At 44.7% G+C, this 15679-nt stretch overlaps 1 protein-coding gene across 1 annotated transcript in view; it reads left to right on the forward strand.

Annotated features, from left to right (window-relative positions):
* The window catches only part of SEC62 (SEC62 homolog, preprotein translocation factor), a 39787-nt gene extending 34347 nt beyond the window's left edge, over nt 1-5440 (forward strand). The window contains exon 8 of the mRNA XM_056565135.1: nt 720-5440. Within this exon, the coding sequence (XP_056421110.1) occupies nt 720-1189 (470 nt within the window). The 3' untranslated portion in view covers nt 1190-5440. The remainder of the gene's footprint in view (nt 1-719) is intronic.
* Nucleotides 5441-15679: the final 10239 nt, after the last annotated feature.

A 15679-nucleotide genomic window follows, 5' to 3' on the forward strand; every position in this document is an offset into this window, starting at 1 on the left:
CGGGTAAATTATCGGCCGTTATTTTTAACATTGAAGTCTATGGCAAACAGATGAGCCTTTATGTCATCCGTTTGCACCTGGTTTATAATATCCGTTATTACTTCTGAGCATGCTCAAAAGAGGTGACATCAGCAGATTCCTGCAGTGCTGAGGGACTACTACTACTCCCATCATGGAACAGACTTGTTTCCATGATGGGAGTAGTAATTCCCCGGCTGTGGAAGTCTGCTGGTGGCTGGGGAGACTACATTAGTGTTTGTACTACAACCCCCATCATGGAACAAACTCTGTTCCATGATGGGGGTTGTAGTACAGGGGCTGAGGGATTGATCGCATTGAGTCTCACTTCTGAGACCCGATGCGATTAGAAGTTAGTAAACGGGAGTGGATGGCATGCTCCACTCCCCTGTGACGTACGATGTGTTTACTTTCATTTTTACACTTTTCAAACTGGGTTTTAAAATTGAAGCGCTGCGGTGGGGAAAGATATATAGAATCACCTGTGTGAGAGAAAAAGTGGAGGGATTTTCCCACAGCAACCAATCACAGCTCAGCTAAAGAGCTGTGGTAAAGTGAAACCTGAGCTGTGATTGGCTGCTATGGGAAAATCACTTCATGTTTTCTCTCACACAGTTTGATAAAACTGGGACCATAAGTAGTCTAAAATGTACAGAATAGCGGAGCTTTATCTCGTTAATGTTTCTGGGTTTTATTTTTAGCTCGATGCATCTTATTCCTTATCATTTGGCTCTTGACTGGAGGAAGACACCACTTCTGGTTCCTTCCTAACCTGACGGCTGATGTTGGCTTCATCGACTCTTTCCGACCGCTATATACACACGAGTACAAGGGACCAAAGGCTGATCAGAAGAAAGATGAAAAACCAGAGTCCAAAAAGCCTGTAAAATCTGACACCGAAGATAAATCTGATAGTGAGAAAAAGGAAGAGGAGACTAAGGTAGCTGAAGCGGCGGAGGGATCGGGCACGGAAGGCTCAGGCCCTGAGCGGCAGTCAGATACAGACAGTGACAGGCGAGAGGATGAAGGCTCACAGCACAGTAGCGGCAATGGCAATGATTTTGAAATGATCACGAAAGAGGAACTTGAGCAGCAGACAGACGAAGGAGACTGCGAGGAAGAAGACCAGGAAGCACCAGCAGAGTCAGAGCTCCTGCCTGCAAAATCGTAATGCAGCGGCCGGGCTGTGGGACTGTGTGTACGAAAGGATTTTTCTGTGGAGTGATCACCAAGACATTCACACATCTCTTCTCTGTCTTCTATCAGATATGCAGGATAGATAGGGATCATCAAATTCACTACACCTGTAGAGTTCCAGCTTCAAATACGATGCTAAAGTTCTTTTTGAATTTGTTTAAAGACCAAAACACAAGGGTCTTCAGCTCCTGCCTGCTCTTAGTGCACTTTCATATATGAGCCACTGGGTTAGATGATGCTTTTTCTGGCCTCTGCATGCCGCTCTAGCACATAGTGGTCACTCTAGTGCATGCAATTGCAATACGGTCTCTTCATTTCAGGAAGTGTTAGGAAAAAAAAACCTCATCAGCTCTCTATTGTAGCAAAGTATTTAATGATTAATATATTTTTTAAGAGGTACTCTCTCTTTTATATATGCTTCATCAGGTGTTAATCCATACCTGCCATTAAAGGGGTACTCCACTGGCCAGCTTTCGGAAGTAAATGTTCCTAATGCTGTTTTTGCGCTACGGGGGTCGACCAAGCCCCTCGTGACATCACGGCCACGCCCCCTCAATGCAAGTTTGTGGGAGGGGCCTTCACACACCTCCCATACACTTGCATTGAGGGAGCGTGGTTGTGATGTCACGATGGATGTGGTCGACCCCCACAGCGTTAGGATTATTTACTTCTGAACACTGGCCAGTGGAGTACTCCTTTAAAGTGCTATCAACTGGAGTTTTTTTTTTTTTTTTTTCTTGAATTTCATGATCCCTATTTACATATTCAGAATCTGTCTGTCCCTTCATGTATATTAAAGTTTAGATTTTTTAAATACAACATTTACCTGTTGTTGACAACCCAGTTGAGCTCACCATCTTTGTATTTGTTTTATGTTTTAAATCGCAAAATAAAAGTACCATCTCACTCTTATTGATGGTACTTTTAGCAGTGGAATCAATCGTTAGGCAGATGACTATATACTAGAACTGTCCAACAAGATGGTGCATTCAGATTTAAGACTTTCTTCACATGCCAGTGGTCAGCGTGATCAAGCAGTAGTGCAACTGGAGGGTCTCCCAAGGATAGTATTACGCATGGTAAAGTAAAATACAACCATCGGGATCTCTGACCAGACAAATCTCCAGTACAGTACACAAAGTGGGACCAGTCCATAATGGTGTCCACTATGTGAAGAAGTCTTAAGACTGACTGCCATGAATAAAGGAGTCGTATTGTGCAAAACATAAACAATATTTTTGACGTTTCAGTCACTCAATCATGAGCATTTTCACAAATACTAAACAAGACATGATGCTGAGGTTTGAGGAGTATTCTAGTTTTTATGATGCACCCCTTTTAAATATCTCACTATCATACTACATCTCATCGGAGCAGATTTAAAAAAGGTTTTCCACCTAACTTTATATTAATACTGTAATAGTGAATTAAATGGTGATACTGTTACCAAGCTGCTTTCCCCTGTCAGTCCAGTGCTGAGCTGTCATGTGAGAAAACAGTTGCTAGGGCAATGTTTCCCAACCAGGGTGCCTCCAGCTGTTGCAGAACTACAACACCCAGCATGCCCGGATAGCCTTCGGCTGTCCAGGCATTCTGGGTGTTGTAGTTCAGCAACAGCTGGAGGCACCATGGTTGAAAAACACTGTGCTAGGGATAAACTGCTTAACAACCACAGTCTTTTATATGGTGTTGTCAAGCAGCAGTTCTGTAGCAATTGAAGACACTGAATGGACAATAGGGCATGGTAAACCAAATTGTTACTGTATAATTTATTTATTGTTTCGGTATCTTCGATGCAGATATAGACATAGCCTTACCTGCTGATGCTAAACATCAGGTTCTTGCTGATCCATGCTTCCTGGTCATATATGGACACAATAGAAATGGCCATTCAGCCAATGACTAGCCACAGCAATGGTGACCTGTCTCACTCAGTGACTGGTTGAGCGGGTATTTAATTGTGTTCAGGTAGGATCATAAAGTGGAGATTGGTTGGGACCTGGTGAGCATCGGAACAGCAGTGGAAGGGGAGCAGGTATACGGCGTCCATTTTGCATCCACATCGTCAGCCACAACTCCGACCCCCGTCAGGCGAAACAGCGTCCTGCCTCTCCTCCCTCTCTCCAATTGCCATCATCCTTCATCCGAAACTCCCTCTTCCAAAACGCCATCATGCCTCAGACAATTCTCCCTCAGACACAACTTCCTGCCGCAGAACAGAACCGACGCTGCACAGCATGTATAGCAGAGCCGAAACTGTGAAACTTGCATGTGTACTACAGACACTTCATGTGCTACAGAGTCTGTATAGCAGAGCCGACACTGAATAGCATGTACAGCAGAACCCGTAGAGAGCCGACACTGACTTGGCTCTGATACACGGCAGAAAGTTTTTTTGGCTGAGGGATGACGGAGTTTTGGAGGAGGGAGTTGCGACTGACGCCTGATGGAGATTGCTCCGAGGGAGGAGGCGAGACAGAGTTACGGCTGACGACTGACGATGTCCTAAAAACACCGTACAGGTAGGCAAGTATTGGCTTGGGGTTTATTGTTTAAGTGGTGTTCCTATCTCAACTAACATTAAACTTGTAGGGCATGTCAAGTTTAATATTTTTTAAAATAGATTCCTTAAAGGAGTAGTCTAGTGAAAAGTCTGGTGTGCCCGGGCTGCCCAAAAGGAAAACAAACTTTAACTCACCTTCCTCTGTTCCCCCGTAGCGCCGCTGTATATCTATATACACACACTTGGCGTGCCCTACATACAGGTTTAACTACATTAGTTGAGATGGGAATACCCCTTTAAAGGAGGTCTAGCAACTTATCCCCATCTTAAGGATAGTGAATAAGTGTCAGATCGCGGGGGGCCTCATCTCCAGCATGGCGCCCCGGTTCTCAGCATGAAATGAGCCTTTTTGACCACAGCACGAAGCTGCGGTCGACATGCCTCCTCCATACAGCTCTATGGGAGAGCCAATGCCCTTCTCTCAGCTATCTTCGGCTCTGCCATAGGACTGCATGGAGTGGGCTTGTCGGCCGCAGCTTCGTGCTGTGGTCGGAAAAGGCTCATTTCATGCGGAGAGCTGGGACTCTGTACGGGAGATCGTGGGGGAGGGGGCCCAGTGGATGGATCCCCAGCGATCTGACACTTATCACCTATCCTTAGGATAAGTTGTTATATCCAGGAGTTCTCCTTTAACCCTGCCTTACCCATTTAAAAATTCTGGACAATCCCATTAATTCTTGCTGCTAGGTTATCTATATTCTTGTAAAAATATAAATTTGGGTGGAGAACTTCTTAAGTTAGACTCTGTGCACACTATTATCATGGCCACAGTTACAGGATCCATGATGAATCTGTCTGTTCATATTTTTTTTGCAAATTGGCTGATATTGGTTCCACATCACAACATGCTATACTAATCTGATAGAAAAGGACCGAAGTGTGAACAGAGCCTTAAACCTAGATGTCTAACAAAACCCACTTCTTTCATATAACACATGCATCACTTTTTTTGTGTTTGCATGCAAAGAAGCTGATAAAATCTGAATAATATGTCTATCACCAGTTGATATTTCTAGTTGCATACTTCATATAGTGCAGGCTTTCTGGAAGTAAGTTGGACAGCCTTGGTATATGATACAGCTATGACCGCAGTCTTTCAGCCCAAGAGATCCTTGTTAGTCCTCACCTTTACTTGACCAAACTAAATACTGTACTTTTTCTGCCAGCTGGTTAATGTGTTCTTGCACCTTTGGCGTAATGGGGGGTGCATTTGCTGTTTTACACAAGTTAACTTTTTAGAAGAATGTGTTTCAACACCTCTCTTTTTTTTCTTGTCTTGGTCGTCTATGTCAATCACTTGAGCAGATGATATGCATTTGCTGGAGGGTTAGACAGTTTGCTCTGTGCTATATTCTCTACTTCTAATATAATGTCTATAATTTAGTATATGTAGCGCTTATTTGTGTAAATGAATGTCACCAAGCAGGCCCAGATGGTGAAAAAGGACAGATGGGGAATGTGGGGCTTCCTTTTTGAAACATTAACTGTAGACTATAAAAAGAAGTGAGAATTGTTATGATGTATATGTACGAGTCTGCGCACCTATCGAGGCACCGTTCTGAAATGTATAGTCCTGTAAAAGCAAAAAAAAATGCTAAAAGAAACAAAAACTGCCGTGCAAACATTCAAGTTGGTTGTGATTCAATAAACTGTAATATTGGTGGTTGTTGCAAATGTTTAACATATGTTGACCCATATGTGAGTCTAAGTATATTTACCTGCTATCTTAATGATGCACAGACATTACCCCCTTCATTTAATACTTGATGTTGCTTCATGACTAGGACAGTTTTTTTTTTCTTGGAAGAACTGGATATTAAAGGGGGTTTCCAGTTACAACATGTGTATAGTGTTAAAAAAAAAAAAAAGTATACTAAAGCAACTTGCTAATATAATGTTAGCCATAGTGCACAGATCTCTCCTTATCAGCTGAGCTGTCTCTCTTGTAGCTGTGACATCATGTAGAGATCTCAAGTCAGTCCTCTCTTCCTGTCTGTTCAGGGAGATATCATTCATGTGAAGAGGGAGCTCATATTCCTGTACTCAAAAGATTTTAGGGTAGCAGGAAGCCTTTCTCAGATAAGGCAGCAGTGAGCCTGCTCTGTTGGAAACTACTGTGACTAAGCTTCCTTCTGCCTTAAAATCTAATGATCAGGAATATGAGCTCACCTTCTTATCAATGGTCTGGTCCTGAGCAGACAGGAGGGGGGGGGGGCAGGGAGCAGCTCTGCTTCAGAGAGTGTGACAAGATGTTACAGCTACAGATCAGACAGCTGGGCTGATATGGAAAGCTCTGCAGTATGGCTAATAACATCATATTAGTAAGTTGCTTTATTATACTTTTTTGACACTAGACACATATTGTTTCATACCCCTTTTAGTAAACTAGGCGTTGCTACATTGACACTAATACTTGACAGGGATATTTCCTCTTATAAGATCGGTACAGAGCAGTGCGTGGCTTGGTTTCCATCATGTCACCTAGTGGCAGTCATATATGCAGGCTCAATCTGCTTTGCTAGCATTAGCCTTTTTTATTATACCTTTAATGCCTTAAACTCTAATTGACAGGCTTACAATATGTTGGTGATACTTCCACAGTAAACCGTTTCTCTGCCATACAATGCTATGTAATGTAAAGGTATACTGGGGAAAATCGGCATGTGATAAAATGCGGCCCTCCATCCCTTACACCTGGTGGAGGTGGCCATTTCTTTTGGCTGAACATGGAATTTTTTCATTGGTGTCTAATTGATAACATAAAATGACTGTTCTGCTGTGTGGTCCTAAAGGATCCACTTTAATGTTAGTCTCCTAACTTTTGTATGTAGTGTATTCTGTACACACACATGTAAACCTTTCCAGCTTGTCTTACACTCATTTGTAACAACTAGTGTTCTTGGGTTAAACATTTCTGAGGGATCTGGACAGATCACCTGCTCCAGGCCCATGCAGGATTGTAACTGTCAAGAAGGAAGAAAAAAAATATCTGAAAGAGCTTGGCCTGGATCCTGAAAGAGGTTTGTAAGAAAATAGATGTTTTCACAGCATAGGTTTGTGCCAACATTCCATGTATGTAAGTATAAGTCATACTATGCTTATTAAAAGTAATGGTGACAAAATCTTGTATGTATTATTTGTATTTTTAATGTGAAATGGGATGCTCTTGAAAAGCTTGTTACGAATGATTCCATACATGGAAGTGAGAGTGACCCACTGTTACCCAGATGCCAGGTATCCAGAGCCAACATATGAGTAATAATGGAATTTGTTAGATCATGTCCTGTAAAGATAAAACTCTCCCAGTCCTACTGAATTAAGTTGGATTGGCCAACTATTTTTATGTGTATGGGGGAGAAAGAAACATTGGGAATGTTGAATTTCAACTAACCTGATTCTTAAGGCACATAAGAGAAGAAACATTTTCCTCCACATTAATACAAACATGCACATGTACTCAGCCTTGGGGAAAACAAAACATACTCACCTTCCTCACTTCCCCTTGTTGCTAACGTTCTGCTGGAGCCGCTCCTGGTGCTGTGTTTGGAGTCAGCATATCTAATCTTTGCCTGATGCAGGAACCACTGTGGCAGTTCATACGCCGACCAAAACACAGCACGCACTATGTATTGGGACTGGCTCTGGGAAAACAGCAGTAGGAATGAGGAAAGTAAGTATGTTGTTTGTTTTCCCCCAGGCTGAACACATTAAATGTCTATTGCGTGTTAAATTATTATTTTGAGATGAGGGGTGGGTATTTTTGTAGCAAGTTGCAATCATCCTTTGCGACCATGGTTTGATCGTGGCTGGCACCCGCCCACTTTTCATTCTGGATGGTGTATTTTAGACGACATGCAGGGGGTGGAACTAATAAGACTTTTCTGCACCCTGGCTAACCTCTTAGATGTGAGATGTAGTGCACGGATCTGTGCCCGGCATGGCACACAATATGCAGAAAAGAACGATGATCCAGCACTTGGAAACAATAGCTTTATTGAAGATCACTTGACACTGTTAAAACTGACCATACCATCAGATGCATTTCGAACGCCAAACGGCCGACACGCCCCCTCCCATAGACTTGTATAGCGGGGGTGACATCACACGGGGGCGGAGTCCTGACGTCACGATACTCTGGCCCCGTGGTCGTCACTCGGCTGTTTGTGAGCTGGCACCGCGGCATGCAGCTCAAACAGGTTGGTGGCGAATACAAGATTGCGGGGGTCCCCAGCGGCAGAACCCCCGCGGTGAGACATCTCATCCCCTATCCTTTGGGTAGGGGATAAGATATCTTAGGGCCGGAGTAACCCTTTAACTAAGACCACTAAATCATTTTCCATAGCAGTCCTCCCAAGTGTGCTCCCATTCAATACATAATCCCAGCCCGGATTTTTCCTCCCCATGTGCATTACCTTACATTTCAGTGCTGAACCTCATCTGCCACTTCCCAGCCCAAACTTCCAACCTATCCAGATCCATTTGTAACAGTGCTCCGTCCTGTATTGTATTAACCACTTTACAGAGTTTAGTATCATCTGCAAAGATTGCTACTTTACTATTCAACCCCTCTACAAGGTCATTAATATATTAATAGAATAGAATAGAACCTATGACTGACCCCTGTGGTACCCCACTAGTAACAGTCACCCAATCAAAATAAGTACCATTAATAAACACCCTCTGTTTCCGATAACTGAGCCAATTACTTACCCACTTACACACATTCTCCCCCAGCCCAATCCTTCTCATTTTATGCATCAACCTTTTATGTGGAACCGTATCAAATGCTTTGGAAAAATCCAGATACATGACATCCAGCGATTCTCCCTGGTCCAGTCTGGAGCTCACCTCCTCATAAAAGCTGATCAGGTTAGTTTGACAGGACCGATCCCTCATAAATCTATGCTGATATGGGGTTATATATTTATTTAGTTATTTATTGAAAACATTTTATTTGGATTTTTAAATAAACCAGGGCATTCCCCAGCATGAAAACAAAGAACCAATACAGGTAAATAAGAGAACAAAGTTTGCAGTACATGTCATGGCTTAACAATGAAAAACATCCCCTCCCCCTTCCCTCCCAACTCCCCATTCCAGGTTCTCCCAAACCAACATATAAAAAGGTAAGTTGTTAAGCTATGCATACAAATCTATAGGTCTAAAAGGTCCCCTCCAAGCAGACCAGCATCACTTCATGAGGTAGAGAGAATAATTCAGGGTCCTGTATCAAGCCACTCGTAAACGACCTAAGGATCCCACTATAGCTCTCTTCAGAAACAAGGTTGTATCCTGAAAGGGGTGAACAATCTGAGCTACCTCACCATCAGTCAAGAAAGTAATTATAAACGTTTTCCCATTTCCTAAAAAAGGCCTTCGCCGATTTCTCCCTAGTGCGCCCAAACTCAATCTGATCTAAGTAAGAACAGGTACCTTTTCATTTGTTTAAGAACCTCCTCAACTGTGGGCATATTCTAAGTCAGCCAGTGTGCCAACAAACACCTTTTGGCCACCAGAATGAAAGCATGCAATAGCAAGGTAACCTCTAAGCCATCAGAAGCGATATGTAGAACTATGAGGAGAAGGTCAATAGACAAGCGAATGTTCAATTTTCTATTTAGGAAAGCAAACAGCCGTCCAAAAGCGTTTGGTGTGGTCGCAATATACCAACCCATGAATAAGATAGGTGGCCCTCTGCCCACAATTTGGACAGTGCTTAATCCGGTCGGGCCTCTCTGGAGTCTTAGGTAATGTAAAGCCATAAACTGCATGATGCATGATTTTAAATTGTCTAATTTATGGTTATCTGCGGATTTTTGCCCAGCCCTACAACGTCGGTACCACCAGCTCCCCCCTTCCTAGCTTCCCTTCCCAATATTGAAACAAGGTGTTTGCATTGTCCCCACTACAGCGACTATGAAGATGATGGTACTAATGACAGGGAATGGCAGGAGACATCAGAGGATATCAGGTTATCAAAAGTTGTAGGGAGCCCTTCTTTAGAAAGGTCTAACAGTCGTGGTCTCAAAAATCCCATCACTTGTTGGTACTATAAAAAGTGAGACCCACTCAGCCCGTAAGTAGTACAAAGCTCTGGAAATGTCAAATACCTAGTCTCATAAGGAATGTAAGAGATGCATTACCTTAGTGATGCCCACCTCCCTCCACATACCGTACAGGCAGTTCACCCTTCCCTGGTGAGTTCAGAGTGGCATGTGTTTGCTGAGAGAAAACAGTAGGCCCATTACCGCCCGACATGCCTGACACGCAGCCATGGTATCCAGCATCCAGAGTACTTGCTGGAACCCCGTATCCAGTTGATACCATGGCGGAAGAGACATGCCAAGTTGTACTGCCGGATGCGAATTAACTCGCTCCTTCTCTACTGGCAGCATCAGTTTATGTAAGGCAATGCGAGGGCATCTGTGTGCCCATATGAACTTTGTAAAGGCGGAATTAAGAAGATTAACGTCTTTATGTGTAATAATGGAATAGTTTGCATAGAATACAATAATCTGGAGAAGCTCATCATTTTGAGCAGGTGCACCCTAGACAGGAACGGTATAGGCAGAGAGCCCTATCTATCTAGTTCGCCCATGATTTTCTGGAAAAGCTGAGAGTAATTCAAGGTATAGAGAGAACGCGGAGTGCGGCCAATCCAAATGCCCAGATATTTTATAAAGGTTCTAGTCACCGTGATCGGAATTAATAGATCCGAACAACGCAGCGCTCTTCCCATTGAGGAGAGATCAAATAACACAATTTTGCTAGCGTTCACCCTAAAAGCAGAAAGCTCCCCAAAAGTAGATAAGAAATGGAATAAGACTGGAGAGGTTAGACAGGAAGATCAGCAGATCATCTGCGAAAAGTACGTGATATGAGAATGACCCACCGAGATACCTTCCACAGAGTTCAAAGTAGCCAGTCCCCTAGACAATGGTTCTATGACTAGATTAAATAAAAGAGGTGATAGGGAACACCCCTGGTGAGTGCCTTTTTTGGGAAGAAAAGTCCAGGATAAGAATCCCGGAGTATGAATCCTGGCCTTCGGGGAGTTATGTAGAGCATGTAAAAAGGTAAGGAAAGAGCCCTGGAATCCCATGCATGTAAGGACCGACCACATTCAACCCCAGCGCATATTATCGAAAGCTTTTTCAGCATCTATGGTCAAAATGGCTGGGGATGGATGGGACTGAGGCCAAAGCTGGATCTCATCCAAGACAGCCACTAGATGCGCCGGGGAGATAAAGGATGGTAGGATCTTAGCTAACCTATCCGCCATCATTTTAGACATTATCTTGAGGTCGACATTTATAAGTGAGATTTGGCGGTAGCCATCAGGAGTCGATAAATCTTTACTAGGTTTGGGCAGGACTTTTATATAGGCCGTGTTAGTATCCGGAGGAATAGATGCTCCAGAGAGATAGGAGTTACATAAGGCCAAAAAGGTGGGGGAGACTTCAGGCAATAGTATCTTCCACCGACAACTCCTCTTGATCAATTGGAGCATTAAGTAATGAGAGATCCTCATCGGAAAGACTCAGCAGGTGGATAGAGGCCAACCACTCCCCGGACGGAGGACCAGTGGAATCGTCAGAGGAGTAAAAGTATTCACAGATGGTATTGTTAATCATTTTAGGGTCCCGCTGAGGAACCCCCGACCTTTCTTTTAAAATTGTGATGAGACTAGGGGGTGTCCGAGCTTTAGCAAAGCGAGCTAGCAGACGCCCAGGTTTATTCCCATACCTAAAAAGCTGTGCCTCAAAATGAGACCTGGCTAGGTTATCCTTACAATCAAGACATATCTCGTATGCCGACTTCGCCAGTTCCCAAGCTCTCAGACAAATAGGTAGTGTAAGCTGTTTGGAGATTTTTACCCAGGGAGAGCATTTGAGTAGAATTTTTTTTTTTTTTAGGGAGCTAGTGTGAGAAAAAATGCGGCCCCTCGAAACTGCTTGGCTGTATCCCAAAATAGTTGAGGATTATCTGTATGACCCCTATTGTCGCTCGCATATTCCAGCCACCAACCTTTTAGTAACTCATGGAATCGTTCCCTTCTAGCCAATCCCATCGGAAAACGCCATAGCACATCTGTACCTCTCGGGATAGTATCATGAAGAGTCAGCGACACCGTGGCTTGGTCATAGATCACAAGATCCTCAATGTCCACTAAATTGACCCTAGAAAAAAAGCGCAGATGTTATAAAGCAATGATCCAACCTAGACCAAGAGTCATGGACGTGTGCATAATGGGGGATATTTATAATTGGATATACACGTCTTTTCTTGTGTACTTTTGTCGCATTTCCTCTGAGACATTGCGATTTGCGACTTTGCATTGCGCCTTTGTCATTTTGTCGTTTTCATGTTCCGGCTGGATTTCAACTGTTGACAGCATTTTTTCTGCAGTGGTTGGGAATTTACTAATTGCTCCTTTTATACTTTGTCGCAAAAACGGTTACTAATACCTCAATTTTGTCACAAATCAAAGTCATTTTTAAACTGACATTAAAAAGTGCCATACCATCAGTTTTGGCTAGTAAACCCCAATAAACGCCAAAGTTATGATATAGTGTGCGGCAAATGATAAATTTGGTGCAAGTCCGTTGAAAACAACGCAAAATAAATAGGGTAAAAAACCACATAGAACAACCAGTTTTTATAAATGAATAGTTCTCCACCCATCCAGCAGGTGTGTCTCAGAAGCCCACATGCCCAATATAGAGTGAGCTGCCTTGCATGTCCTACAGGCCTGATATTCCTTCACCTGTCCTCCAATTCTGAGATAACCAAATAAAAGTCACCCACCACGATTTCAGAAGAGGGCCCTGAAGCTAGCCCTCTACCCATCCCCCCCCATGTTTGGACAATAGATGCATACCCACAGATCCTCAGATTGCGTCTGAATTCTAGCACCACATATTTGTCCCTTATTATCATGATAGACTCCCGAGATATCACACGTGTGAAGGCTTTACGGAAAATAATTAAGACCCCAGCTTTCCCATCCACAGCAGGAGAACCATCCACCCGACCCACACACCATTTACGCATGCGCGCAAAATCCTCCGCAACCAGGTGTGTTTCTTGCAAGAATACATCAGGTGACAGGCGCTTAAGATGTCTAAATACAATGCCCCTTTTATGGGGGAAACTTAAGCCCCTTCACATTCTATGTAATGACTCTCATGTTAAGAATAACATAATTTTTGGAAGCTTAGGCAATGTGTAACAACAGGCACAGCTCAACATATATAGAAAAATAGAGAACCCTGGAAAGCAAAATATCCCCCCCCCCCCTCTCTCCAAAACATTACCCATGGACAGGGCACTAAACAACCAAGGTACCACTCCCTACCACAATTTCCTATGTAGGGGTAGTATTCTCCTTAGAGACTTCCCTTCTTCCACGCTGTAGCAACAGGAGCTCATCCGTATCAGTTTAGGCCTCCTCCCCCCCCCCCCCCCCCCTTATTAGATCAGAGATAGTGAATGTGAATAAGCATAAAACAGCCCCACCAGCAAACCAAGTGCAACTTAACAGTAAGGTGTGTGGGTGGGTAGATCTGCTTCTTCCGATCCCACCCCTAGAAGACTGGAGCCCACTGGACTGTGAAATAAAGTACAAGAAACGCAACATAGAGAATGTTTTTTACTTCTCCCCCCCCCCCCCCTACATATTCCAGCATGCCCAAACAGCTGTCTGGGCATGCTGGGAGTTGTAGTTTTGCAACATCTGGAGGGCTACAGTTAGAGACCACTATCTAGTGGTCTCAGACTGTATCCTCCAGATGTCGCTAGGCAACTTACCGGCTTCCGTAGGATTCAGCCGCACGAGGTTGCCGCCCATCGATCTCCATCGCCGATCTCTGTCGCCGGCAGCCTCCGGATCGGTAAGTGGATCTACGGCGCCGGTCCCTGTCGGGTTTCCCCGTCCTGCCGCGCCTATTGTGGGTGGGCAGGACGGGGAAAACAAAAGTTAACCCCCCCCCCACCCCCGATCTACTATTGGTGGTCGCGTCTAGACCACCAATAGCAGGGATAGGAGGGGTGGCACCCCTGCCACCTCAATCCTATCCCTTCAGGGGGATTGTGGGTGTCATGGACACCCGCGATCCCCCTTCTATTCTGGGTCACCGGGTCACCATAGACCCGTAATGACCCGGAATCGCGCAAATGTGAATTCACTTGCGATTTGCCGCGATCGCCGACATGGGGGGAGGGGGGATCTGATGACCCCCCTGGGCCTTTGCACGGGATGCCTGCTGAATGATTTCAGCAGGCATCCCGGTCCGATCCCCACCCGGTGCGGGGCGGGGGCCGGAATTGTCCATGACGTACGCGTCCATGAAGTACCAGGGTGTCATGACAAGGGTCCTTAAGGGGTTAAAATGAGAGATCTTGGTTTATTTCCCTGCAAATCACTATACATGTAGGCCGACATGTCAGCACTGTTCAACAGTGTGTGTCTCAGTTGGGAGCAAGAGGTACACAGAGGTGGACCTCAATATGGACAGATAGATTAAAAGAATGCATGGTAAGTGAGCTGTAGCATCCTGTTCACACTGGTGTGGTGAAGGCGGCGTCCGTTGCTGCCGTGGCGCCATGTCTGCGGGGAGGTGCGACCCATGGACTGGTTTGAGTGGCATTGGGGCCACTCTGCCAGTGGGTCGTTCCCCCTGTGGGCACTGGTGTCGCGGCGGTGGTGGTTGCCGCCCAGTGCTACACCATTTTATGCTAGGGACGTTAGGGACCCACTCTAAATAGGTGGCCTTGATGTGGCGAGTGGGCTTTGTACTTTTTGATCAAAACGTATATACTAACAACCTGTTAGTTTTTGAAATTATGCTGAGAAGCAATTAGATCATTATACAAGATTGTAGATGTGCACCATGTCTGTTTTCTACCCGAATTCACATTTAGATTAAAAGAATGGTGTGTAGTGATCCATTCTGTACTTTGAGAGAAATTGGACGTCACATACCAAGCCTTGGGCATAGAACAGTGTCTACAAACCATCAGAAGTCACTTGCACAGAATTAGGCTAAGAGCTAGACATCCACTCGCAGATGTTCCACTGACCTCACACCACCGTTACCAAATGCTATCCTGGTGCAGAGAAAGATGTTAACCCCTTAAAGGAGTAGTCCAGTGGTGACTCAGTGGTTTACAACTTATCCCCTATTTTAAGGATAGGGGATAAGTTGCAGATCGCGGGGGGTCCGACCCCTGGGGCCCCCCCGATCTCCTGTATGGAGCCCCGACAGTCCACGGGAATGGGGCGTGTCGACCTCCGGACGAAGCGGCGGCCGACACGCCCCCTCAATACAACTCTATGGCAGAGCCGAAGCGCTCCCTTCGGCAATCTCCGGCTCTGCCATTGAGATGTATTGAGGGGGCGTGTCGGCCGCCGCCTCGTGCGGGGGTCGACACCCGCTATCTCGGCGGAGAGCCGGGGCCCCGTACAGAGAGATCGCGGGGGGCCCCAGCGGTCGGACCCTCCGCGATCTCAAACTTATCCCCTATCCTTAGGATAGGGGATACGTTTTTCACCACTGGACTACCCCTTTAAGGACCGGGGGGTTTTCCTTTTTTTTGCTCCTTGCCTTTAAAAAATCATAACTCTTTCAATTTTGCACCTAAAAATCCATATGATGGCTTATTTTTTGCGCCACCAATTCTAATTTGTAATTACATCAGTCATTTTGCCCAAAAATCTACGGTGAAACGGAAAAAAAAATCATTGTGCGACAAAATTGAAAAAAAAATGCAGTTTTGTAACTTTTGGGGGCTTCCGTTTCTACGTAGTACATTTTTCGGTAAAAATTACACCTTATCTGTATTCTGTAGGTCCATACGATTAAAATTATACCCTACTTATATAGGTTTGATTTTGTCATA

This window comes from Hyla sarda, chromosome 3 (genome assembly GCF_029499605.1).
Source record: "Hyla sarda isolate aHylSar1 chromosome 3, aHylSar1.hap1, whole genome shotgun sequence".
NCBI lineage: Eukaryota > Metazoa > Chordata > Amphibia > Anura > Hylidae > Hyla > Hyla sarda.